The following is a 27,982-nucleotide window of genomic DNA, read 5'->3' as shown; positions in this document are numbered from 1 at the left end:
TCGTCATCAATGGCAGAATCGCATCCCAGAATGCTGTGCGACATGTTTTCTGGAGGTGCATGCGTAGGAGATCACAGTACGGGCATTATTTATTAAACAGTTTCTAATACAGCGCAGCAAGTTCCATTATGCTTTACAATTAGAAATAAAACAAACTGGGTAGTCGCAGACAGTCAAAGTGGTAGAAGGGCACTTAAAGCCCCCATACACTTGTCCGATTTGGGCTCGATTTCCCCTTATTTAAAGGATCGGGCTGAGAAATCGGCCCAAATCAAATGTGTTTGACATCCGATCCAATTTGCGGTCCCGTGCGAATCAGAGTCGGAGCTTGTGCTGCATGTCCGATATCTGACCTGAAACCCTCTTGGTGGCAGGAAAGCATGTGATACGTCACATGCAGAAGGACCACATGCGATGTATTAAAGGGTATCGGATGTCCATACACTGCTCCAAAAAGTTACAGCAGCAGTGTGGGGGGGGTTGTTTGAGGAGTTCTATGACCAGTGTAATTGAGGTAGGGAGAATATAAAGTTAAATTATATTAAAACAATATATTGGTCGCAGGGTGGGAGAGAGAGGGTTGCAAAATGAGGGGCTTTTTACGGGGGGGAGGGGGAGTTTGGTCGAAGTGGTTTTGTGTGGTAAAAAAAACCCAAATCAGCTAAAATGGTTAATTCACACAAGATGATATATTGAAAAAAAGACAATGACAAGAGAAAGTATAGATAAATGTCCAGCGCCCACTTTGCAAAGTTAGGTCACAGAGACCGGAGACTACTGGATACGGGGCCGCACTTTGTATTCCTGGTACAGTGCCTTTTGTCCACTTTCTGGTAAACATGCGTTCTCTATCTAGAACATTTTCCTAGTAAGCCTGCTGATAACTTCTCTCATCCATTTGAATAGAGCGTAACTAGAAAGCCATGACCTTTCATTGTTATGCATTACTAAAAACATTCAGTGTCTCCATTCTATTTCTGAGCAGACATTGGTGTACATTACCATAGTTACTGCTACGTGCATACGGCACATATACTGGCAGCACATGGCATGTCACTGAATTACCCACCTACCTTCTCTGAAGACTATGGGGAAAAAGGATGGTGATAGAACACCCTTAATCGAGCCTACGTATCTGCATTGTGTTGCCCTACTAACTCGTTCTACAGAAGCTGGGAGTCAGAAAACAACAACATGTTGGCATTTCCTCAATTTGTCAATTTTGTTCAAAAAACAAATAAAAAATGATGGGGATCAGCAGATAATTCTGCATGTTTAGAATTCCTGATCGTAATTATTGATTGGATATTAGAATTGCACTGCTGGTGTACAGTGTTCATCACGCAGAAACATTGGCATTGGTTCTCATGACCACATTATTTTAAAATAAGTTATAGGATGTTATTTTTCAAAGCAGCAATCGTTTACAAGTCAAAACCACCCTGGCAGACTCTCACAAAATCCTGACCTCCAGGAATTCGGAGGATATTCCATTTAGCCCTTAATGTAGTTCCATCGAGAATTTGAGGAATACTATTTTCATTTGGATCTATTCTAGATTCTCGCCTCAAAATACATCGAACACAGTGGTATACTATAGGGCGAGATCTTTTTCTAGCTTGTATAAGTGGGTTAATTAATAACATCAAAGATTACCCTGTAGAAAGAAGTCTAAAAGTTAGATATTCATCTCTCTGGAACACAGGGTCTCCTCACAGAACCAAGTGATATAATTAGCTCCACCTGTGAATCTTTTAAAATGTGTCAGTCAGTAATGAGTACGGCTGTCGGTTGACCTACAAATGTGAACTGTGGGGGTCCTGAGGACCGAGTTTGAGAACAAGTGCTCAAGAAGCATTCACATGACTACTGGAAACAACCTGACAGTTTTTACTGTTGGTTCCTCTTAATTATCCCTAGGCCGGTATTCAATTATTGTATTATATTTTCTCTCTGCAAGGCTATTCAATTAGCCTTGATAAACCGGTGTCAGCCCCTGGCAGGTGAAGCAAAATCCCTGAAAAAAGCACTGTTCTCAGGTGAAGATGGGGCTTTGTCAAGCAAAAAAACACACAGGTTTCAGGGAAACAGTGTTTTGTTGGGTGATAATGGGCTTTTCTTTTTTTCGGGGAACCAAATTGGATAGCGCAAAAAAAAAAAAAAAATGAACCATAGGGAAAATATGCAAAAAGCGGACGTTTTTCTCACCCAGTGATTTTTTGGCCAGTAATTGAATACCAGCCCTAGAACCCTATTCAGATCAGATTCGCAAAGTTGCAGATGACAGCAAGTAAATAGCCACCAACCAGAAAGAAATTAAACCCGCCCTGTGTAAACCGCGATCCACTCCCAAATCCATAAGCAATTCCCGAACCATTGAAAGGTTTTTGCACTCTGTGGAAACGTGAGTAGCTCACCGAGACAGGCTGGTCGAGACCAGCGCTGACATCAGAGACCCACCCTTCAAACGCCTGCGTCCTTTCAGTCAACCTCCGTTCGCTTGATATTACAATTCATACGCATTTTTCTTTTAGTAATCAGCCGAGTACATGGGTAATGCCTACAGTAGGGCATGCGCATTTATTTGATAATGGCTTGATTTGTGAATTTTTGAATTAGTGATCAACTCTGAATCAGGCCTGTAGTCTGGGAGAGATGAGAGGTTAGCCGTTGCCTACCTTATACCCTAAGGGTGAGGTATAGACATCCCAATCCTTACTGTTGGTACCCTGACAGGTGGGGGCGGCACAACGAATCCCCTTGCGGGCTTGCTGCACTCGCCACACTGCGGTTATAACTCAAATCACATTTCCTTAATTATGAAATTAACCATAGTGGTATCTTTGTAGATGCTGCCAGACACATGTATTATTAAAATCCTTTTCACTGCCCTAATAATGTGAAAGCACCTTAAATATGCACACACATGCGGAAAGCCATATGTTGAAGTTATGATTCATGAATTGCAAAAACATTTTTTGTCAGTGTTTCCTGAAGATCCTTATAATGCAATAACCTGGACCACGGATACAGGAAAAGGCCATAAAGAAAACCATACTATGAGGCAGAATTTCACATGTTCCCATAGGGGTGCCTCTTACTGGTCTTACAGGGGGGCAGATTCTTGCAAATCTCTGCCTTTTAGTATTGAGCTTGAAGGCTTTAGAAAAAATATTTTGCCACTTATATGGTCTTCCTAATTTATAACTTCTTGCATCTCCTGATTTGTAAAGTGAAGATGGGGTTGAAATGCAGACTTTTGTCCACAACATAACCATAAGGCAAATCTAGCCACAATACACAAAAATTCTATAGGAAAAAAATGTCCTCATCAATGGCTGCTTCATCAAAATAATTAGCGGATTGCTTAATATCGTCAGCAAGTTGAAGGAGGCCAGAGCTGCAAGAACTAAATGAAGATTTTTTTTCTCAGTCATCCATGGCGGACACTGAAAAAAAAAACATGGGTATAGGGTGAGCTGGAGACAGGGCAGCAAAGAGTTAAAGCTTTGTCTGAGCAGCGCAGGCATCTTCCCTCCCCATGGAGGGCTGCATTCAGAGAACCTTTTTTTCGCTGCCACCAGTGCAGCTAGTAATATCTCACGCCAGCAGCTCAAGCACAGACCTTACTCTAGCAGCTAGCACACTGGCAACTGGTAGAGGGCACCTGCAAATCCGCAGACACACAGCTGGAAGCTTTCGGCAACAATGTAGGACACTTCCCATAGTGTGGGAAGCAGGTCACTAATGGTGATGTCCCAAAAACACCTTCAGAATGGCCTGTTTAATGCAAAGTCCAAGAAGGAATAGAATCCCTGCCCTTTAATGGAGATATTATCTTTGGACCAGAATTGGATAAAATCACTGCAATGGTGACATTATTGTCATAGACAGCCTTTCTACCTTCTACATAATTCTTGGATTGCTTCCTTTTGTCCCCAGGGCAAACCAAGAGATCAGTCTTTTTACAGGTCCAGCGCTTCCTTGTCTAGACATGGTACGCTCAAACCCGTTAAGTTCTGGTCAGAAATTTATCAGCCAACATAGCAAGCTGACAAATCTGTGGCATGTTGGTGTCAACTCCAATCAGAAAGTCAGCATGGTAGACTTCTGCTCTTCTCCGAGGTAAGGCTCAGAAGAACAGCTCAATCCTGGATCAGCATACCCTGGCAGTATGCTCTGTATTTCAGTAAATTTTCAAACGAAACCAGTTTTTTTATGGTGGTACTGCCAAAAACAGTCATTTCACAGAAGACAATCCAATCTGTCCTGGCCTTTGTGATGATTGTTACCATTCCCCTTCAAAGAGGGCCTGGTTTCTACACCAACCTTTCTGCCCTCTTCTCAATGTGTACCCCAAAGTTCCACAGAATGGAGTCCCTCAGAGGTATCAGTCAGGCCTTGTAGCATCCCTGGATATCAAGGACAACGATTTACACATCCCCATGAGGAGGACCACCTACACTTTAGTTTTGCAGTCCTATTGGATCATATCGTTTGGACCATCAACATCTCCTTCTGTGTTCATGAAAGTGATGTTTGTTATGGCAGCTATAACTGGATAACTTACTTCTTGTAGTTTAGTCCATCATAGTTCTATGGGATAAGATCCTTACGACATGTGTAGTTTCTGTAATCACACAGCAGTCTCATCAATAGCAAAAATCCAGTCTTACCTTCTTCCAATGGTTGTTCCATCTGGGAGCTCTGATGGGACTCCCATCATGTCGTTCTGCCTAAGGGCATCATAGTGTCCTTACAGGCAATGGTTGAAATACTACTGCAGATGCATCTGGTATCTATCCAACTTTGCACATGGGGTATTGGCAGTTTGGTGCCCTATATGGTGGGGTTATTGTCCCGGTGGAACTACTCCCCTCCATCTTTGGTCCCAGAGGTTTGTGTAGTCCCAGTAGGTACGTCACGCTCTCCTTTAGTATCTCCTAACATTAACAGGGCTCTCCCATTTCTGGTTCAGGAGAGGACTCTTCTCACAATGGAAAAGAGCCTCAGGGGTTGGTGCTCTGTCAACGCTCAGGACCTTTCAGGGTCATTTGCCAAAATCGGGAATGCAGTCTGCGAATAAACATCTTGGAGGACACAGCAACTTACTAGGCCTTTTTATAAGCTCAAGAGTAACTTCAGGGAAAGACCCTAAAGGTTCCATATGACAAAGTGACTACAGTTGGTCGCATTAATCATATGTATAGCACCCCTTAGTGTAGGTGCCATGAGAGAAGGTTAATAAGATCTTTCAGTAAGCAGAACACTTTATTCCAGCTCTTTCGACCGTTTACATCCCAGATGTCCAGAATTAGGAAGTAGATTTCCTCAGCCACCAAGATGTGGCTGCAGGCTAGTGGTATATGAACCCCAACGTGTTGCAGATGTTAGTCATTTTCTGGGGTCATCGAATCAGAGACATGATGGCCTCCTGTCATAACAACAAGCTTTATCAATACTGTCCCCAGACCCAGGATACTCTCCTGATGGATGCTCTCTTGGGGAAAAATGTACTAAAGCTTCTAAAAATGAAAAAGGAGGCGATGTTGCCCATAGAAACCAATTCGTTTCTGATTATAATTTCCTGGGATGCAATAGAGAAATTGTAGAGAATATGATTGGTTGCTATGGGCAACATTATTTTCACCTATTTTCAGATTTAGAAGCTTTCATAGATTTCCCAGATATTTCATACCATTTGCATCTTCTCCTCAAACTGAAGCTGAAGGGTGACGGGGTGAATACTGAGACAGCCATTTTGAAGATTAAAGGTATTTTGTGACAAATATAATGCTTTCTGCCAGAAAGCAGTAACCCTAAACACACGGATGATACTGCAGAGCACGGATTATACCTGCTCTACCTGATCAGACACTCAACACCCTACCATTTCCTGTACTCTCATTGGTACGTCTAACAAGGGGTGTTTATTACAGTCGATTGCAGATATAGACTGCATACTCAACTCATGTGCCCTATAAGATACTCTCATTCATCCCTTCACAGCATGTGATTGCTAGAGCACTAGGAGAAAAGCAGATATCGGGCAAGGTAAGTACGTCTTTCCAAAATCCTACTTTATTTTTTTCTGATCCACACTATTCACATATTTATTGCAGAGTGGGCTCAGGTGCACTCACTTGTTACTCAATGCCTGGGGCAAATAACAAGCAGTAGTAATTTGACACTCTGCCTTTGAACAATTTCTTATGCTGGGTACACACTAGTACGACTAGTACGTCAATTTAAATCCAATACCGACCGATTGTATGTCGATTATATGTACTTTGGGCATGTTTTGTCATTTTTTTGATCCGATTCTGATGAGCGTCCCCACCGCTTGATTGGTCGCTTCGTGGGTCCGACCTGAAGCAGGTGGGATCGGTCAATCCGACTGACCGGGTGTCCATCGCAAGCAGTCGCATCTGGATCGGATTGAGATCGTTTCGCACAAAAAAAAATACTTTTTGCAAACTGTAAGCCGAGGACTGCCAGGGAGCTCCCGGGAAGTTTAAGGGAAATCGTTTCTTCATCATCTAACGATCATGGATGTTCTGGTGTGTACCCCACATTACCTATGGTTTATCACAAATTGACATTTAGGTGGATACTTTGTCACTGGCAAATCTCTGATTCCTCTTATTTGGATGTTTACTTTGTATCATCAATTTATAGGAGTATATAACAAAAGAAAATGGAATCGTGCTCTAGAGGGCGGAGCAATTGTAGTACGGGCTTCCACGGCTAGGTGAATGTTTGTGGAACCATTCAGCTTTTGCTTCAGAGTCGGATTTGAGTGCTTCAACACGCAGTCTTTCATAACAGGCTTGGTTGCTTAATAACGGTGGTGCCCAGATCAATCCTTTCTTCTGAACTCCGCTTTTAGGGGACCATCACTGTTCACCTTAGATGTTGTGTGGGCTCTATGTGGATAGAAATAGGATATTCACTTTGTTTCTCTTTCATCAAGGCTTGGGGACACTGGATCATGGGATTGCTGAGGAGTGTGTAGGATTTACCAAACCTCAGAAGGCCAGTGTGGTTTTGTTAAGTGCCTGTAGCAGCGGGAGATCTGCGGCAGATACAGCGAGCTTGCACCAGGTTGCCACTTGGCAGCTGCGGCAAAAGGGAGTTGGGGAGGGTTCCGACGAGCATATTGTTACTGTGCCTGTAGGGTGACTCAGATGTGGGTTTCTTGTAGATCCAGAAGAACTGTTCTGGCTTGAACAGACTTATGACTGTACTTTAGTGTTTGTGCATGAACTGGTTAAGGAGTGAATGTTTATGTTACACCGTTGAATAGACCCAGTACACAGGCATGGAATCTAACACTCCAAGAAGTTTTAACCATGAATCCCGCAAGGAGGTATGGAATTGGCTGAACCCCCATGCAGGTTGTGGCTCCTGGCCTGTGTCGGCCAACACAAACACTCTGCAAAGCTGTAACCTAGACAAACTGATGAATAGGAACAGACTCACTGGAAGACAAGGACAGATGTTGAACTGGAAAGTGACAAAAGAGTCTGAGCCAGATTTGGCAGAAGTCTAAGAAAAAATGATCGGGACCAGTTAATGATCTGACAGTACAGAAAAGGACTAGACTGACTTAATGGAAATAAGAGAACTGGGGATTGACCAAATAGACTGGATTTGCCAAATCCGGATATGGTGGTCTGGAGTACAGTTCCTTCCAAACTCAGGATGTTTCAGCTTTTCCATGGTTAACCAGAAAATATTTTTTGTCTTTCAGCATCTTCCTGGGACTGGGACAATCTGGTTAGGTTAGACGTGGTCCTAGCACTGCAGAGGTACTTCGACAGGACTTCAAGGGAATACTTGTTTGCTATTTTGAGGTATCTGAACCTTATAAAGGTCTGGAACAGCCACTGACACTGTGTAGAGAAGGAGACTTTTGCTAAATTTTTAAAATGTATGGACTTGTTTTATAACTACAGGGGCTATTCTAATTTGTCCACGACCCCCATTGAGGGAGAATAGAACCTGTGGCGAGCAAATCGAGCCTGCAAGGGGCTTCTTTGCGCTTGCACCCCCCCCCCCCCCCCCGTCGGACCCCCCCCCCCAAAATCTCCCAATTTTTTCTCCTGCTTAGTCAATTGTCTAGCATAGATTGCTTAGCATAGACAGACTGTGCAGGCAGGGCAATTTTGACTAGATCATAGACTATCATTACTTTAGACAAAGTCGCTTAGCCAAAATCTCCAGCGCATCTAGGCAAAATCTCTTGTGCGTTTACTCAAAATTGCTTAGTCAAAATTGTCCATTAGCCAATATCTCAACATGTGCACGGGGCTTCAGTATGTGTGTAAAGGGGTGTACACGCTGAGATTTTGGCAGGAGATCAGGAGATTAGTCAAAATTGCCCATTAGCCAATATCTCCCAGCGAGTACGGGCTTTAAAGTAATGCATGTATGGTTAGGTTACGACCTAGCCTCTCTAGTACACTTTGAGTGATATTTTGCTGCGTCTGTGATGTGAATAAGAAGCACAATTTTAGAAATAGAGGGTACATTACACCACTCGGAGCAACTCAGCCTTGCGCTGTTTGGTGTAATTGCCCTCGATGTAATATACTTATGCAGGCGTCGCCACATATGCTGAAACATATACTGTATATTGAAGGCTGGATTAAGCCTTTGAGGAGTCCAGGGCACTTACCTTCTCCGCCCCCACTCATCGTCCAGCCTGCCCTTACTGTCTGCTGCATGTGAGATCATTACTGAGCTGTGGGTGGCATAGCCAGGCAATACAGGACCACACAGTGCATGCAGCAGTGAGCTCCAGCCAGGAATCTTGTCTATTGTTAAGGTACCTAATTACAATTCTACGGTAGCCAGTACGTACTTGGTTTAGAAAGGTGGATTTTTGTTACGCAGGGAAACATAGGACCTCATTCAGATGTGGTTCCGACACCGTATTGGATAATTTCCAACACCATCGGACGGCTGCATGATAGCCAAATGCTGCAGCAGGTACTAAGAGGCCAGGAAATCTCTGCCCTCTAATGTAGATACTGGCCTCTTCCCTCCCTCGCAATGGTGGCAACATGTCTCTTTTTTGAGAAATGGAAGATGTCGCCACACCCATCCCACCCTCCAAATGGCAGCAAACTGTAAGTGATTGACAGTCTGCTGCCCTACTGCGTCACAGAACCAATCTGCGTACTACGTCCACATCTGAATCAGGCTTCATGCAAAGTTAGCTCCTGCATTATTAGAACCAAACAACAACAACAACAACAACAACACCACCACCACCTATCGTTCTCGCTATCTGGAGAAAGGAAAAAGCCTGTGGGAAGAGGAGAACATCCATTGCCAGTAGGGTTAACTCCCAATGGTAGATTGTTTCCCCATCCATGGCCCAATTGTTCAGAGACCCCCAATTTATTTTTTTTCTACCTGGCACCGAAACACAGAACCTAGCCCAGCCCAACCTCTAACTGGCCCAAAGCCCAGTTGTTCCTATAGATGGTTGTATACCACTGAGATTAACCACCAATGGTACCTAACACACCAATGGCCATCTCTAATACTGGGTTCACCAAGGTAACGGACAAGTCGCGATCTAGAAAGAGACAGGATGGGGCAAAAGGAGATAAGGACATCCCAACCCCCCAAATATATTAATGAATCTGAATGTTTGGTCACGTGAAAAATTTTGACCAAATGTAATGCTGCTAAAACGCTATTTTTACGGTGTTTCAAATTGTTGTTTACAGATCATTGATAAAATCCTTCAAATACTGGCCTTTTAGTTCTCGTTAATTCTATGTTATTTTCCAATTTGCACTACATATTTTGTGTTGAACGCACTTGTTCTGCCATGTTCTGTATATTTATCAAATACAAAATCTCTATTAGAAAAGAAAAAAAAAACCACAACAAAAAACTAAAATACAAGTTAGCATATAAAAACTAGCCACTAAAAAAAATACACAAATATCTAAACTACTCAAAAGCATTTCTGATATATACATGCTCCCTCATACATCTAGCCATGCACCCCTAGATGCCTTGTGTGAGCCGCCAGGTCCCAGGCTACTGTTTCCTCCCAAAGTGCGACTTAGTCATAACGCAATGTGACTAGGACACACCACGGGAGACTGTGCTAATTAATTTGATATACTGTATGACACTTGTCTATTATGTGTGACTGAGTCTGTATACAGAACATAGTGGAACTTGTATTGGAAAAAAGCTGTTGCTGCTACATCGTAGCACTTTGTAAACAGACTCAGAGACTCAGTCGCACTCAGATATACAAGTTAATCAGCTTCAAACCCTCGTGAGTCTAAAGTCGCATTGCTTTGCGATGCATTATTTGGTAGAGAGTACGCAAAAAAGACGCCTGACACTAGAAGATTCTCAAGTGACATGACAAGCCAAGAGGGACAGTCTGTCGTAAAGCAAAGATGTATGAGGACACATCTGTAGGAGACAAAGTTGTGCAAGGGGCAGAACATTTTTACCTACGGTATGTACAGGCTTATTTATGCATGCTTCATTTGGGTTGGTTATAATCTGGCATACCTGGCAATGGAAAACAGTTGCAGAATCAAGAATCTTATGATTTAAAACAAGTGTAGAAGAAATATCTGGAGAATGCAGTGTAGAATTTAAAAAACGAGAAGGGATCAATATGACTGTAATGTCATATTAGGAATCAGAGTAATTATATCTTGGTTTGATAAGAAGTACCGCAACTAATTACGGGCACTTCTACACCGAGTGCTTTTTTTGCAATACCTCTAAGGAATTAGAAAAATTAAAGTGATCTGATTATTGGTACACGAGAAGATTGGAAGATCATTAATGATTATATCGATTTTTTTTTTTTCGTTTTTAAATCAACCCATTTACTAAATTTCTGAAAGAGCATGAAAAGCTTTCTCTAGGGCGAAGCACGCGAGAAAGAAAACTACTAGTTGTCCTATGGGAGAGCATAGTAATATATTACAGGATACCAGAGCTCTGGTCGTAGACCAAAGACCAAGGCTACCGCGAACACTAAACTTTTTTTTTTTACCTTTGAAGAAAAAGCAACAAATAGGACTCCTTCCACATCTTCGAGGTCTGGATTGAAATCTGGGCACAATCGTGGAGCTTCAATGGGACTGCCTTTTTTTGTTGGGCGTCCTACCTTAGAAACTTTAGGCTTGCGAGGTCTCCCTCTCTTTTTCCCTACGGGCATCTCATTTCCAGGGGTTTCTGTTACTGAAGATTTAGATAGCAGGAAAGGGAGCTTCTTTTTTGGAAGATGGGAGGTGCCGAGTGGAATCTGTGGAGTTTCACACTTCACATTGACTTTGTATTTACTTCTTTCACTCTTGTCTGGGACTTCTTTTTTAATATTGGTAATAAGATTTGAACTTGGAGAGACTTTGTATTTACTTCTTTCACTCTGGTCTGGGACTTCTTTTTTAATATTGGTAATAAGATTTGAACTTGGAGAGACTTTGTATTTACTTCTTTCACTCTTGTCTGGGACTTCTTTTTTAATATTGGTAATAAGATTTGAACTTGGAGAGATCGGGGTGGCACTCGCCTCGGTGGGTTGGGTTTTGCCGTCAGACATGTCAGGCTCCTGCTTATCAGGAAGTTCCACAGCATTTTTGTCAGTGGGACAGGACTCCAGATATACCTTCGGCAGACTGTCATTGCCTAGTTTTAATAGTTTTGCTTTGGCGACCCCGGACGGGCTGTTTTGAGTGGATCGCTTTCTGTCTCGCCGAGGTCCTGCCTTAAACCGTGCAAAGTGTCTCTCTAATATAGGGTAGTCATCATCGCTGTTTGAGTACTCATCCGTTACTTCATCGTCTGACGGTTCTTGCTTAATTTTTATTCCTTCTGTAGTTAATGGCTTATTGTAATCATAGTCATCCTCAGGTTCCTGTTTTATTTTAACGGTAGGCTGTGCAGATAGCGAGGGCATGCTGGACTGCTCACCACACCTGTCAGAAATAAGAGTAACAGGTTACATATCGGTTATGGTATAGCGTAGTGTTCATTCTAGCACCCGCAAACTTTGAAAACCCATGGAGTTGTTACCTGCCTGGGCTGTCGCTATCTGCTGTGGTGTTTCTAGCACAGGTCTGGTTTGCATATCAGTGCTGATACACAGAATACACTGTGCTACAAGCACTTCAGCAGACAGTGACACCCCAGGCAGGGAAGAGGAACTGCATGGGTATTCAAAGATGGCGAGTGCTCGAATGAACACTATAGAGGATTGACGGTGTCTAGGTCTACCACGCTTAGTCGAACCCTTCTAGACAGACGCCTAAAGATAGTGGACAGCGTCCAAATCAACAGTAACAAAAGTTAGACGCAAGCGTTTGGTCAACGGGAGCGTGATCGACAGTCACTAGATCGACATGAGTTTTTCATGTTTTTTAGGTGGCTATGTCGACATAGGTCAACATGGACACCAAAATAAGTAACGTGTCCGCCCGTAAGGCTCATCATACTTCGGGCAGGGACCATTGCTACGCTCGGCACACTATTATAATCCAAGTATGTGTGCACTTAGATGGTAAAGTATGAACCAAGTCAGTCTAAAGCAAAAAAAATAAAAAACTTGTTTGTTGATCAAGTTCCCGTCGACCCAACGCTTGTGTCAAACTTTCGCTACTGTTGATTTAGGCCAGGCATGTCCAAATTGTGACCCACCAACTGTTGTGAAACTACACATCCCAGCATGCATTGCCATAGTTTTAGTATTTCCTAATAGCAAAACTGTGGCAAGGAATGATGGGACTTGTAGTTTCACAACAGTTGGAGGGCCATAGTTTGGGCATGCCTGATCTAGACGCTGTTGAAAATCTATAGGCGTGGTCGATCTAAACACCGATTGGATACGTACATGTCACGGTCCACTTTCTATCTTACTCTACACACATCAACTAGTTAGCCCAAATGTCAGGGATAGAAGTCCTCTTAAGCTTGGGAATGTCACAGAAGAAATATAGAAAGCAAGGTATATAACTGAACATTCATGGTTTTGAATGTGTACAACTCATTCAAGGGGAGAGTTTGGATATTTCTTTGGTTATTGGTAATTCTTCCGGACAGGGAACATCCACTCAAAGAAATTCTTCCTACAACAATCTTGCGTTTAAATTTTTTTTCATAATTCAAATAGTCATAGATAAATGTAGAATTGGCAGTATTTGCTATACCTTTATTAAGTTAGGTGCCAACATGAATAACTAAGAATGTTTACAGATACTCATAAACCACATTTCTTCTTTATGTTACTTTGTGCTTATATGTTACATCTACACTAAAGGTGGCCATACACACGCAGATTTATCTTCAGATCTGGCTGGTTGGAACAAAAACATGGTTATGGATGAGGCAAATGACAGTTGACCATTTGCTTGGAAATGTTGGAAAACTGACAAACTGTCACTCATCCATAACCATGTTTTTGTTCCCACCAGCCAGATCTGAAGATAAATCTTACTAGTGTATGGGCACCTTAAGACCTATCTATAAGTCTATTCTGAGGGATAACTGGATTTCCTTTATCCACTTGGACTACTCTACATGGCAGTGGACGCCCGTAGGCCCCAAATATTACATATTTTTTTATAGAGCCTGTTTCTATTTTAATGAATTTAGAAATTTGCCATTTTAGTACAATTATTGAATCCAACAAAATGACTACTGTCCCAATAGTGTGTCAATATTCAATGTGTTGTGTGTTACAAGTTAGAAATTACTATGCAAGTTCTAAGAGGGGGGGGGGTAGCTGAAGTGCCCAGAGTTATTCAAATGACTGCATCACAGCACACCTGTATTTAATTGGCCCTGCCGTCACCTGCAATAGGGGACAGGATGGCTCCAGCCTGGTAGCACTCGGCAAGTAATGCTTTTGACTCTGGGGTGATATGCACAGGTGAATGTTGGCACACCATATTTAGGTGGGGGGGCACCAAACTCCAAATGATCTACAGGCAACGGAGATGAACTTACGCCCTTGTTATGGCTTTCTGACTGAGCTACATCAACCAAATCAGACACTGCCCTGTTGGAGTACTGGATCAAGTAAAACTGTCATTTGCACGGTCTATAGTTTGATGGCTTGTATGATCTCTACAATGTTTACCTGTATTTAATCTTACACAACAAGAGAACGGTTATATTTTATAGCAATCACATAGAACTGTGTCCACTATACCTGTCACGGTTATCTTCCTTTTGTTGTAAAATGGCTTTTATTCTGGAGAGTGTATTTGTGGAATTTAGCGTGTCCCGCTCAGTAGTGATCGTTTCGTTCTCTGTGTCACCATCAGAATGCTCCGACATTCGGAATAATTCCCTCAAATTCTTGATGCTTTCAGGATCGTCATTTTCGACATCTTTTTTGCCGTCTGCGGAGCCTTGTTCTGAGTCCTTGTGCTTAGGCTCTTTAGGGAACCGTCCCAACACAGCTCCTTCCCGAAAACCCTTGGCGAAGGGGTTGCAATCGATTTTCAGTTGGGTAATCTGAAAATTCTGATACGCGGTGACTGCAATAAACTCTGTCTGCGGGAACGTGAAGGTGTGAACATCGGGCCCGTTAAGTTGAATGACTTCTGTGGCCTTCTCGGCGGGTATCACGTGTAGCCGTGGCAAGTATCGGTGCATGGAGTGAAGGATGATGTGACCCTCTTGGTCCAAAATGTTATTGGTCAACTTGAGTTTATAGAAAGAAATTGGCTGATGCATCCAATACTGACCCGTAGATGGAGACTCGGGGTGAAGAAATACCCTACCCAAAACGTGCGGCTCTGCCTTCCCACCGGGCTCCCACCACTTCCCGTTCCACTTATATCGATGGGTGTCCAGTGGAGTAATGTCCATAACAAGAATGTACTTCAGATAAGGATCCAAACCAGATATCCAATAGCGACAATAGGGAAACATCCGCCTTCCTTGTTTTGTTAAAACCATTTCCGTGCTACAGCGGTAAAATTCATTCCACAGGTTATTATTGTCAAGGGTCACGGTAATTTCCTTAGAAACGCAATTGGCTGAGAGGAAGACATCCGGTTTGGATTTGTCGGGTGTGCCGGAGACAAATGGCGCGACAGAGGACACATCTCGGTTGGCCACAAGGATCCCTTCTTCTTTTGACCCATCACCCTGTGACTGGTGCAAAATGACAAAATATGCAGGAGTATTCGATGGTGGTTTGCTCCCACATTCTTGGCCACCTCTTGGGTTCTGAGTTTTCTCCATCTCCATGATGGCGAAACATACAGGTTTTACGCAGCAAGCTGCAGTTTATCCTGGAGATTCATTCCCTTAAAAACAAAAATACAAGAAGAATAAAAAAACAATGCCATGACAAATCAGCAAATACCTCTATGGGTTATGACAGATTACAATGGCCAACTGACAAAAGGACAATGGGTTAGATATATGAAGCAGTGATGGAGGAGAAGTGAGCCAGAGAAAAGTGGAGTACCATCTATAATTTGCATTATATACAATTATACAGAGAAGATGATTGGTTGCCACAGGCCACTTCTCCGGCTCACTTCTCCTCCTTTATCACTGCTTCATACTTCTACCCCAATATTCTCTCACATCTTTCTGTAAAACACAGTAGATTCTCTCAGCCATATCTTACTGGATAGCAAAATGAGCAGCTGCAGTTTATCTTTCTGGACAACTAGTGTTCACTCTAGAATTTTGTGCGGGCAGGGCACCACTGCATGGGGGCAGCTCAAGAGGGGCGGACCGGCCCGCCAACATCACAGTTGTGGGCGGTCCTGGGCCGCCGATGTCACAAAAGGGTTGGGCCCGGCACCGCCATAGTTGCTGTGCTGCCGGGGAAGCACCGGGCATCGCCGTCTACAGCGGCACTGGGCTTCCCCATGCACACCGTCGGGCTGTTTTAACGGGAACACTAGACAACTAAATTACCTCCTGGCAATCACATCCTCTGGATAAGAGCTTATTACTGTGTATTATCAGCGTTACCTAGGACAATACATACTGGTGGAACAGACGCTCTACAGAAACCAGATTGTCACATATGTGAGAAGCGAAGTCAAAATCTATAAATGTATGCAGTATTCAAAATTAAGGGGGGTATTCAATGTTCGGGTCACGGCAGACGAGCTTGCTCGCCTGCCGTGACCCAGTCCCGTTCTCGGTCAGCTCGACCGAGAACATGCAGGCGGGATTCAATGTCCCGCCTGCAGCGGGGCGAGAAGGGGGCGTGGCCGCGAGTTGCGGCCGGGAAGTGACGAGCTGCAGCCGGCAGCTCGTCACTTCCTGGCTGTTCTCGGCAGAACGAGCCCGACAGCTAGAGATGTTGGGCTCGTTCTGACAGGAAACCCTGTTCAATGCTGTCGGGGAAGACAGCATTGAATAGGGCCCGTCGAGCATCTCCCCCACGGGAGATGCTCGACGGCGATTGAATATCCCCCTAAATGAGACAAAGTCCAAACTCCTATGACGTTAATATAACACTTTCAGAGTTCTTATTGAATTACAGCCAACGGTACTTATGTAGTAACTGGGCTGCCGATTTCTAAATCGGGTCGGATCGGGAGATCGCATCGCATCGCATGCGACCATGCGATTCGATGCGATGCGATGACCCGATTTTTCCATAGGAATCAATGTTAAAATGGACTGAGTCCATTTTAACATGGAATTCAATGGGAAAAATGGGTCCTTTTCATACCCCTACTATCCAAGTGGGCATGGAGTTGGATATAAACCTGTGGCGAGCGTAGCGAGCCACCGAGCCCGAAGCGTGGCGAGCGAAGCGAGCCCCGCGAGGGGACGAATACCGTCCCCTCGCGGGGCTCGCTTCGCTCGCCACGCTTCGGGCTCGGTGGCTCGCTACGCTCGCCACAGGTTTATATCCAACTCCATGCCCACTTGGATAGTAGGGGTATGAAAAGGACCCATTTTTCCATAGGAATCATTTTAACATTGATTCCTATGGAAAAATCGGGTCATCGCATCCGATATCGGATGCGATATCGGATGCGATGCGATGCGATATCGCATCGCATCGCATCTGATTGTATGCCTTAACTTAAGGCATACAATCAAAAAATCGGCAGCCCAGATACTACATAAGTACCCAGCCAACTTTAGCTTGAATTGTGGTTTAAATTAATAGTTCCTAAGATGCCAGAACACACACAGTGGAGGTTCGGACAAGTCTGGACCTAAGTTAACTGATTTTGGACAGCATCCTTGTAGGCTGGGTATTTGGCTGCCTGTAACACAAGGCTATTTACATCGATTGCGCTCTTTGTGTGTGACACCCCCCCCCCGCACACAATACCATCAGAATTCAAGCCAACCCGACTCCATTCACCCCATGTTTATACAAACCAGTCACCAATTTTGTGTGAGCACCTGTCGCTGTCCTCCACTTTGTGTTGATGGCTCCCTCCAATCCCAACTCTTCCCCCTATTTTTTTTTTTTTTACCATGTGCTCCCACAGGCCTGCTCTCCACTAGCACTACATCTGGGGTAGCCAACTCCAGTCCTCGAGAGCTACCAACGGTGCATGTTTTCCAGGATTCCTCATGGAATAACAAATTAAGTCATTAGCTCCACCTTTGGATTTTTTAAAATGTGTCATTGAGTAATGAGTGCAGCTGTGCACAAGCTAGGTGCTTTGGAAAATGTGAATTGTTGGCAGCTCTTGAGGACTGGAGTTGGCTACCCCTGCACTACACCATCTCTCCCCATTGCTTCCACATAACTCGATGTGACAAGACCCACATGAGATGATGTGGACAAACAGAAGTAAAACTGTGCCCAACACCACATACCTGAACAGGGGAGGACAAGTTTTCCTTGGTGGATAATACACTGTGCATTAACGTGCGAAGTTCCAATGGAATCTCGCGGCAAATTGAATCTCCACCTGGGTGGTGCCAAAGAATTACCGAATGCCTAATGGCACTGAATTGACAAAGTCTGGGTTAGAAACAGTCTGGCGTAACCTATGGAGTGCACCCAACATGGCTGCCTTGCCTGTTACCTCTGTTGGTAGGCTGAATAATCAATGGCTGCTTATAATGTTCATGGTTTTCTATATTTTCTGTAAACTGCAACGCTCTGTTTTACAGCATGGTTTCTGTAAAGTTAAACGCCTGTATTATTTTTATGATCTCTGTAAAAGTGTAATGCAAAAAAATACTAGTGCATTATAGTCAAAGGTCTTATTGCTGTTGTACCCAAATCCTATGTATTATGTGCTTTCTTTGAAGTATGTAAAACGCCTTGCCTATATAAAGCAATCTGACTTATTTCTAATCTTCAACTGTATCATTTATATTAATCTTTATGGGTGCACATGTCCCCATACACTTGAAATCCAATTTCTTCTACAAATTACAAATTTGTGTGTTTTTTTTTAAAGCATCTTTCTATAACTCCTCACATCACAATGTGCAGAACAATGTGTAGGGGCTATCGCCCTGGCGATTAATACCCATCATAATGGATAAATGGTGCCATCAGGGACAGTGTTCTCACCTGAGAACACTGGTCCTGACAGATCGCTCAGCACATAGCGCTGTGTGCACATCAATCTTGCTGAGTGTTCTGCGCGATCTGGTATCTCTCAGAACGCTCATCAAAATCTCCCAGTGTGTAGGCTCCTTAAGCGACGTGGGTGTCCCTTGAGGCACCCACGATCTAGGAAAAGCCAGTGTAAGCATTCATTTTCCCTGGGACCGCACATCGCCATCGCTGCAGGGCATACACACAGAGTGATCAGTGCTGTTTCTATTGCTTAGTAAAGGGGCTGAAATCGCCCCGTGTTTATGCCCCTTAACAACAGGAATCCATCAGTGTGCGGTTTTTATTCTTTATATTGATGTTTAACCTAGTATCCATAACTTTCAGTATTTGTATAAACAAGCATTTTGTTTATCAGTAAGTATCAAAAATGCATCTGAAAGTAATGCCAAAGCCCCTCAGATACAAGCTGAATGCTCATCACCCTGATCCAGGCAATACAGCTGCAGTAACAGTCTCCAAGGAACGTCATTACAGGGGAAGATACAAGGACATGGAGGAGTGGATCGTGTAAAGTGTATAATGGTGCAGTATAGACAGGGTTCTGTGTGTGATATGTGATGAGGACTGGATGGCACAGGCACCGGGCATATTCTGCATTATTAGCAATACAGTGCAGTGCTCCACCATCCATGGCATAGGGACTATCCCCTGCACGGCTGTGACACGTAACTACCCGGGCCCGTCCCTCCCTCACACTTCCCGCAGCAGCAGCAGGCACCGGGTGTCTCCGAGATCACACACATTGCAGGATGAACACGACGGCGGCCTATGCTCGGCAGCAGCATGTAGCCGCAGCATCACACAGGCCAGGCCCTGCCGGCCGGGGGCAGCACTTACACGGCAGCTCCTGGACACATCTACGGATCTTTCCCTCCAATGGCACAGCCCGGGGGGCGGAAGTGGGAAGCCGCAGCAGCGGGGGAGCACGCAGGGCAGGGGCATGTGCTGCAGCTGCTGCCCCCGGGCACATACGGGTCTTCTTCCTTCAAGTTTTGTTGTTTACAATATCTGGAAGTTTCTCGGCAGCATTTTCTACAGCGCAGGAGCCGCCGTCTGCACATGCGCAGTGGCCGAGTGACGTCACGTGCTAAACTCCAGTCACGTGCTGCTCGCAGGGGTAGGGCGTGGAAGGGATGAGCCTCGGGTGCACCCCCACAAACACCTCCACACACTGCAACAACCATCATCCCAGGTGATATCACCAATCATCTCATGTCCTATCACCCCACCACCCATCATTCCATGTCACATAACCCCCACACCATCCATAATACCATTATCCCATGTGTTATCACCCCCACACCGCCCATAATCCCATTATTCTATGCCATATCACCCCCACACCATCCATTATACCATTATCCCATGTTTTATCACCCCCACAGCAGCCACAATACCATCACCCATCATTCTATGTCATTAAACGCCCACACCATCCATAATCCCAGACTAAAATGACCCCTTCCCACCCTCCTGCATAAAACCTGACCATCTCTCATCCTAACCTACTGTTTATGCCCACTTCTTTCCCTTCTGCATCACCCCTTTCTGTCTAACCCTCCCCTTTAGAATGTAAGCTCTCACGAGCAGGGCCCTCTCTCCTTATGTGCCTTTCTTAGAATACTGCCACCCTGCTGATTGCTTCAGTGTCCTGTCCCCTGATGCAACTATCCATATTAACCATGTACTTGTCCTAAACTGTCTTGTACTGTAATTTATGTGTTTTTGATTATAACTATGCTCTGTAAAGCGCTGCGTAATTTGTGTGCGCTATATAAGAAACTGTTAATAAATAAATAAATCCCATGTTTTATCACCCCCACACCGCCCATAATCCCATTATTCTATGCCATATCAACCCCACACCATCCATAATACCATTATCCCATGTTTTATCACCCCCACATTAGCCATAATCATATCACCCATCATTCTATGTCATTTAACCCCCACACCATCCATAATCCCATCACCTGTCATCAAAACACCAGTAATCCCATAAACAACCATCATTCCGTGTCATATCGTATTTGACATCACCACAATAGATCTTATTTCATCACATACTACCTATAACTCAATGTGATGTCACTCACAATAACACTCATCCTACATTTCTCCAGTTTACTCCCACAATTCAAGAATAAATTAATTCATAGGAAGCCTAGATTGGCCAACTGGTGTTTATCTGCTGTCAAAGTCTAACTTTAATACACAGTATCACGCACTCCTTATACATAATTGAAAGAGGATACGATGTGACATGGGATATTACATGTCACACCTATCTGTTGTCATCAAGTAGACACACTGATACATTCCATTTCAAATTGATCACTGCCTATCAATTCCATCCTTGCCATATGACACACAACTCTACCTCTCAAATCCATGCCGGAACTTACACCATGACACCTATCATCCCACGATAAATACCCACCTCACACAACATGTAACATCAGAACACACTTCTTATTCCATGTCAGATTACATTTATTTTCCAGTGTTTCAATACACAGTGCAGCTCATCACCTCTCATCCCATGCATGCACAAACACTCAGGTGTTGGGGAGTGGACAGACAGTCTGTTTGGCATTGCTTTCCCAAACGTTGATCAGAAAATTGGGTACTCTTTACCTAGAAAGGCGGCCATCGCATGCACTAACAAATCGGTTGCGATGCGACCGACGCGATGCCCGCGATTTCCCATAGGGAACAATGTTAAATGTCTTAATTGACCAGATTTTCCCTGTTCAATGCCTCAATTGACCCGATTTTTCCATAGAAAACAATGTTAAATGGGCCACAGAGGCCAAATAGGCACCCTGAAGTGTGAAATGGCCCCCACAATTGTTAACGCCACCCCACGATCAACGTGAACCCGAAGCGTGGCGAGCGCAGCGGTATGCGTCCTACGACCTTTTCATACCCCCACTATCCACGTCGGCGTGGAGTTGAGAATAGAAAGTGTGGCGAGCGCAGCGAGCCACTGAGCCCGAAGCGTGGCGAGCCCCGCGAGGGGACGCGGATACCTTCACAGGTATCCGCGTCCCCTCGCGGGCTTCACAGCTGTCCGCGTCCCCTCGCCTCGCTGCGCTCGCCACACTTTCTATTTTCAACTCCACGCCGACGTGGATAGTGGGGGTATGAAAAGGTCGTAGGACGCGTACCGCTGCGCTCGCCACGCTTCGGGTTCACGTTGATCGTGGGGTGGCGTTAACAATTGTGGGGGCCATTTCACACTACATGTCACACCTATCTGTTGTCATCAAGTAGACACACTGATACATTCCATTTCAAATTGATCACTGCCTATCAATTCCATCCTTGCCATATGACACACAACTCTACCTCTCAAATCCATGCCGGAACTTACACCATGACACCTATCATCCCACGATAAATACCCACCTCACACAACATGTAACATCAGAACACACTTCTTATTCCATGTCAGATTACATTTATTTTCCAGTGTTTCAATACACAGTGCAGCTCATCACCTCTCATCCCATGCATGCACAAACACTCAGGTGTTGGGGAGTGGACAGACAGTCTGTTTGGCATTGCTTTCCCAAACGTTGATCAGAAAATTGGGTACTCTTTACCTAGAAGGGCGGCCATCGCATGCACTAACAAATCGGTTGCGATGCGACCGACGCGATGCCCGCGATTTCCCATAGGGAACAATGTTAAATGTCTTAATTGACCAGATTTTCCCTGTTCAATGCCTCAATTGACCCGATTTTTCCATAGAAAACAATGTTAAATGGGCCACAGAGGCCAAATAGGCACCCTGAAGTGTGAAATGGCCCCCACAATTGTTAACGCCACCCCACGATCAACGTGAACCCGAAGCGTGGCGAGCGCAGCGGTACGCGTCCTACGACCTTTTCATACCCCCACTATCCACGTCGGCGTGGAGTTGAGAATAGAAAGTGTGGCGAGCGCAGCGAGCCACTGAGCCCGAAGCGTGGCGAGCCCCGCGGATACCTTCACAGGTATCCGCGTCCCCTCGCGGGCTTCACAGCTGTCCGCGTCCCCTCGCCTCGCTGCGCTCGCCACACTTTCTATTTTCAACTCCACGCCGACGTGGATAGTGGGGGTATGAAAAGGTCGTAGGACGCGTACCGCTGCGCTCGCCACGCTTCGGGTTCACGTTGATCGTGGGGTGGCGTTAACAATTGTGGGGGCCATTTCACACTTCAGGGTGCCTATTTGGCCTCTGTGGGCCATTTAACATTGTTTCCTATGGAAAAATCGGGTCAATTGAGGCATTGAACAGGAAAATCTGGTCAATTGAGACATTTAACATTGTTCCCTATGGGAAATCGCGGGCATCGCGTCGGTCACATCGCACCCGATTTTTTAGTGCCCGCGATTTTTTACTAACGATGCCCACGATCAAAATCGTGGGCGCCGTTCTAGGTAAAGAGTACCGAAAATCTTACTAATCTGAAAATCTGATTGTCAAGGTGACCACCATGAGGCAGCAATACTAATTATGACACTTTTCAGTAAATTGTACTTTTTGTGTCCGTATTCCTAACTCCGCTTTCAAAAAACCTTCTGCAGAACCTTCAACAGTAAATATGTAATTATAGCATAATACAATGATCAACATAATCAGACACTTGCTCTGCAAGAAGGGATACAATCCACATTATCTTTAAACAAAAAAATAAAACTGTGGCCAACTTCACACCTCTGGACACACCACTCTGAAGGCAACATCAGAGGCTGTGGAAGGATTACAATAGCAGACCAGTATCATTAAACAACATGTTGATAAATGTGGAGGCAATATGACCGCCACAGGTCTGTTAGAGAGTGGTAAATTTCACGCTGCACTAACAAATTCCAATGAGGTTTTCTTTGTAGTAGAAAGGACGACAGTTAGTCAAGTATCACTTACAGAAGAGTTCTGAGGGAGGTTTTTAAAGAGGATGCAAGTAATCATCCCTAATGCTGGGTACACACTAAACTATATATATATATATATATATATATATATATATATATATATATATATAGTCAACGATATGGAAAATATCGATTTCATTGACGATATCGCCTATATATTATAATATCCTTAACGGGTGACATCACTGACCGATATCCTGAATGGCCAGTTTGTATGCTCACTATCTTACTCTCGTGGCACCTCCGATATAGTTAACTGGGAGGCGGTGGTTCCCAAATCTTTTTGAACCACAACACCCTAGAGTATCAAAAACATTTTCACGGCACCCCTTGGTCAAAAGTTTCTTGTTGATGAATTTAGAAAAAGTAATAAATTAAGTAAGTTGTGTTTATAGGTCATCCTTAAGATCAATTATGTAGTGAGGAACCATATTTGCTTTTTGTTTTCCCACATTTTTTATGATTGGTGGCAAGTGCAACCAACTCTGGCTTTTCCCATAACTATTATGAATTTGTTCTAGACCACCAATCCAAGGCACCCCTGCAAGTGTCCCGAAGCACCCCAGTGTGTCTAGGCACACAGATTGGGAACCACTGAAGACTTTACCTTCCCTGTGCACAAATATGGTGGAGCCCCGCCCTCACACAGATACGAGCCAACATTTGGCCACAAACTTGTGAAAAGCACATCAGCAAATCATACAATTAAGTTCAATGGTTAACAGATGTTAATTCTGGACCTGTTAAAACCCGCAAATGGTGGTGGCAGCATGTGAGCAGTAGAATCAGATTGTACTATGTGTAGCATTAAAAATGGCATGGTAAAAATGTCCTGTTCCAAAATGACATAACTCGTCCAATTGCTTATAATACAAAATGTGCTTACATCTGGGCCAGATGTACGGAGCCTTAAAAACTCATAGAGGCCGACTATGTGAATAGCAGCACTGGGAGGGCGCTCCCGTCGCTACTCTTATCAGCGTGCTGCTAAATTGGAGAATTGGGCTCTTTGATAAGGTAGTGCAGCGAGATCCCAGCTGGAACTATTCACATCATTTTGAATAAAATCGACCCCATTTAGTGGAAAGTGATAAAAACAGCCTCTAACATGGAAGCTAGGAGCTGATTGGCTGTTACTTTCTCATTATCCATTTGATCACTTTTCAAGGCTTAAGCCGAGTACACAAGATTCAATATTGTTAGCTGATGCTATTGATTGAATTCCCCGTCAAAACATATAGCATACACATTATATTGACAACCTTCAGTACATCTAATCCTGTGAAGATTACATGGTCGGCCATATTGGGTTTGTACTCCTCACAGTAATTACGGTAGAACCTTTACTTGTGTATGTGCACATATCCCTTCCCCCTGCTATTGTGTGGCTCAGTCCTCCCAGCCACGCACCCACTGTGCAGCCACACCTATGACGTGCTCTGCAACTGCGATAGCAGCACAGCTATGTACTAAAGCAACGCGCAGACCCCACCGAGGGGCATCATCTGAGCACGTCCCGGGGTGGGGGAGACACATAATCCCGCTACTCAGCAGCAGTGCAGCATTCAGGCCGAACTGCGCCTGCGCGTCAGCTGCTGGCAGAAGTGGACACGCGCCCGGCGGCGGCGCCACGTGACCCGCCGGCCACACCCACCCGCACGCAGCCCGCGTGCTAGCAGCAGCCATTTCCCTGCCTTCGCAGCTCTCCCCCCACCCTCGACAACAAAACCGTCTTCCGCCAACCGGGGAGCCACACACACCAGCTGCGGCGGACTCCCGCTCCGCCGACAGGCGTCCTCTCTCGCCCGACGGCAACACAGCCAATCAGAAGCCGAGCACGCCGCGCCAAAAGCACGATGCTAGGCGAGCTGGGATTGGCTGCCGCGCGTCATGTGATTGTGATCTCTTAACACTCTCCATCTCGCCTGGCCGGGTGATAAACAAAACACCTAAGGGGGAGGCATGCGGGGCGCGCCGCACAGCCGCCCCCGCCGCGGTCACTCCCCAGCCAGCCCCCACCTCCACGCTGGACGGGCCGCCCGCACCATAGCCGCGTAACAAAAGAGCGCTGGAGGTGGGTGAAATTAAGACACCATGCGGATGATGCTCCGTACCTGTCCCGGCGTGGGGCTGTTTTCCCGCGCGATCCGCGTACGTTCCCTTCTCGGGTGGCGCGACAACGCTCCACGCACCCCCTCGCACCGCACAGCTGACAACGGCGAAGGCAGCAGCTCGGCGGCGGATTGGCCGGGAGGGCGTCACGTGACGGCCCGGCGCGATGCCCCGCCCACGGCTGGCCAGGTCGATAGCACGCTGCGTGGTATGGTGTTGGTGCTGATCGCGGGCGAGGTCACCCGGAGTCTGGGTTCTACTGCAGGCGCCGACCTACCTTATGTACAAACAGCGTGTAGAGAGAGTTCTGTAATCACACTCTGTCATCTGATTGGCTGCGAGTGCATGGCTGGTGCTGAGCAAGTCCGTGCACAGGGAGAAGTGTAACGAGACCAAGTGGGGCAGTTGCCCATAGCAACCTATCAAGATTCTAGTTCTCATTCTATACATTTCAATGTATTTTATGTCCACAGAAAGTTTCATATGGAGGGGGGTCCAGTCCAGTGGGGTTACCTGTGACACCCTGTATGGTCCTGGAATGTAGTATAAAACTGTTCAGGCGCTTGTAGTGTCCCTTTCGGATGTGTACCTGTCTAGACGTTCTCGTGTCACCGGGACCCCCACCAGACTGGACACCCCCCAGAGGGGACACTACAAGCTTCGGAACGGCAGAGTGGGATGATTGGAGCCTGTCCGGGTTAGGGATGGCCATCATTTCCATTGATGGCAATGGTGCAACTGGCCATCGGTAGTATTAATATATGCAATGAATGACCAACCATATTTTTACTTATAAATGGTCTTCCATTTTTTTTTTTTGCCTGATTGGCCTGTGGACCAATCAAAACATTGGGGTGGGGCCTCACGGTGGAGGGGGGGGGGGGGGCAGAGCAATGCTCAGTGTGCCAGCACTTTGAAAAAAAATATATATATATATTGTTTTTGTTGTACCATTGATGGAGGGAAACCATCTGGTTTTCCCCCATCAATAGAAAAATAATTCAACATCAGCCATAAACCATCAATGATTTTGAATCATCAATGGCCATCCCTAGTCCGGGTTTGGTTTTTTACCCATTCCCTTATGTGAGATGCAGTAGCCGCTTTACTGATATGGTAATATCTGCTGACAGATGATCTGAACCAGTAACATTGGATGCTAGAGGGTGAAATCACAGCAAATCCCACCTCAGACCCTTCATAACCTCCTCGCCTCTTCTCTCACCCCTGCCACAAGGAAGGGCAGTACTAACAGTCTTCTTGCTGCCCTGGGCACCTCCCAATAGTGATGGAAATTTTGAGCATGCACTTACCCACAAAACCATACCCAATTTTGCCCATTTGAAAGAACTCCCTAATTTACATATCCTATATTTGTGGGTATGTAGATTGGGATCGCCATTCCTAACAGAATCGTCAACAGTCTGGACTCCCTGCAGCCACACGTGGCGCAGTGTCTCCTCCCCCAGGCAGTGCCACAGAAGTAATAGACGGTAAACACCACCAGACAATGTAGTGGTGGCAGTGGTGGATGGTATAGGGGGCCCGGCACATAAAAAGAAGAATGGGGCTTGGGGAGGCGGAGGATTACCCGGCGCAATGTGCATAGGGTGGCGATATGGTTAGTTGGGCGGTGGGGACAATGGCCTGTGGCATGTAGGACCTGGCGTTATGTCACACTCATCAGTCAAATTCTTGTCTGCTGCGCGTGACATACCGCAATGCACTATACGCTTACAGATACGGTACTGTTCTGGGTCCATCATCCCCATATCTCACAGGCAATGTGATTTGCAAAATTTTGGAAAGAATCCGGGGGATTTTTAGAGAGCTTCAACAATGCTCTTGGCCGATTGGAGCAAAGCTGGTCGTCTTGGACGGTTGCTTCCTCCTTTGCTTCCTCGGTGGAGGTTCGGAAACAGTCTCCTCCGGAGGACCCTCTGTTTCCGTGACAGGACCAGTCTCTGCTTCCGACTCAGGGGTAACTTCCTAGAAAAAAAAAAAAAGTTAATAATATTATTTAATTTGACAGTTTCTTACATACAAAACATGTCATATCAAAAACTTTCTATGTCCACACTCTCCGGATCTTCTAGTGAATCAATTTCCGGAGAGTCTTCATCCATAGGAGTACCCTCTGATCTTCTTGGCGATTGCTCAACGATAAATTTCATTCGCTCGTAGTACCACAATTTCGGCTTGTAAATTTAATCAGTCCCGGCTCCTGAACGTTGAGATTCCCAGACTTGATTGTTCTCCTTCACCACCACTGTTCGCATATTTGCGATCTTCTTCCTAACCCACTTAGAGTCTACAGCACTGTCACGGGCTCTACTGTAATTAACCAATTTCTCGTATGCCTGATTCCTT

The 27,982-nt window shown here is 45.2% G+C and overlaps 1 protein-coding gene across 7 annotated transcripts in view; it reads right to left on the bottom strand.

The window, feature by feature from the left end:
• MGA (MAX dimerization protein MGA) overlaps positions 1–25,769 on the bottom strand; it is a 79,734-nt gene extending 53,965 nt beyond the window's left edge. For 4 of the 7 annotated variants that reach the window (XM_083167438.1, XM_083167444.1, XM_083167442.1 and 1 more), the window contains exons 1-3: positions 25,615–25,769; positions 14,207–15,314; positions 11,051–11,975 (exon numbers count right to left, since the gene is read on the bottom strand). In XM_083167438.1, the coding sequence (XP_083023564.1) occupies positions 11,051–11,975; positions 14,207–15,255 (1,974 nt within the window). In that variant the 5' untranslated portion in view covers positions 15,256–15,314; positions 25,615–25,769. Of the gene's footprint in view, positions 1–11,050; positions 11,976–14,206; positions 15,315–17,820; positions 17,840–19,414; positions 19,673–25,614 lie in introns of those variants that run through there. The other 3 variants (XM_083167441.1, XM_083167439.1, XM_083167440.1) reach the window with 3 other exon arrangements.
• Between the last annotated feature and the right edge of the window lie 2,213 nt (positions 25,770–27,982).

Source organism: Crinia signifera, chromosome 12, assembly GCF_055691185.1.
Source record: "Crinia signifera chromosome 12, ASM5569118v1, whole genome shotgun sequence".
Taxonomy (NCBI): Eukaryota; Metazoa; Chordata; class Amphibia; order Anura; family Myobatrachidae; genus Crinia; species Crinia signifera.
The sequence above is the reverse complement of the archived record's forward strand: the minus strand, read 5'-3'. Positions and strand labels throughout refer to the sequence as shown.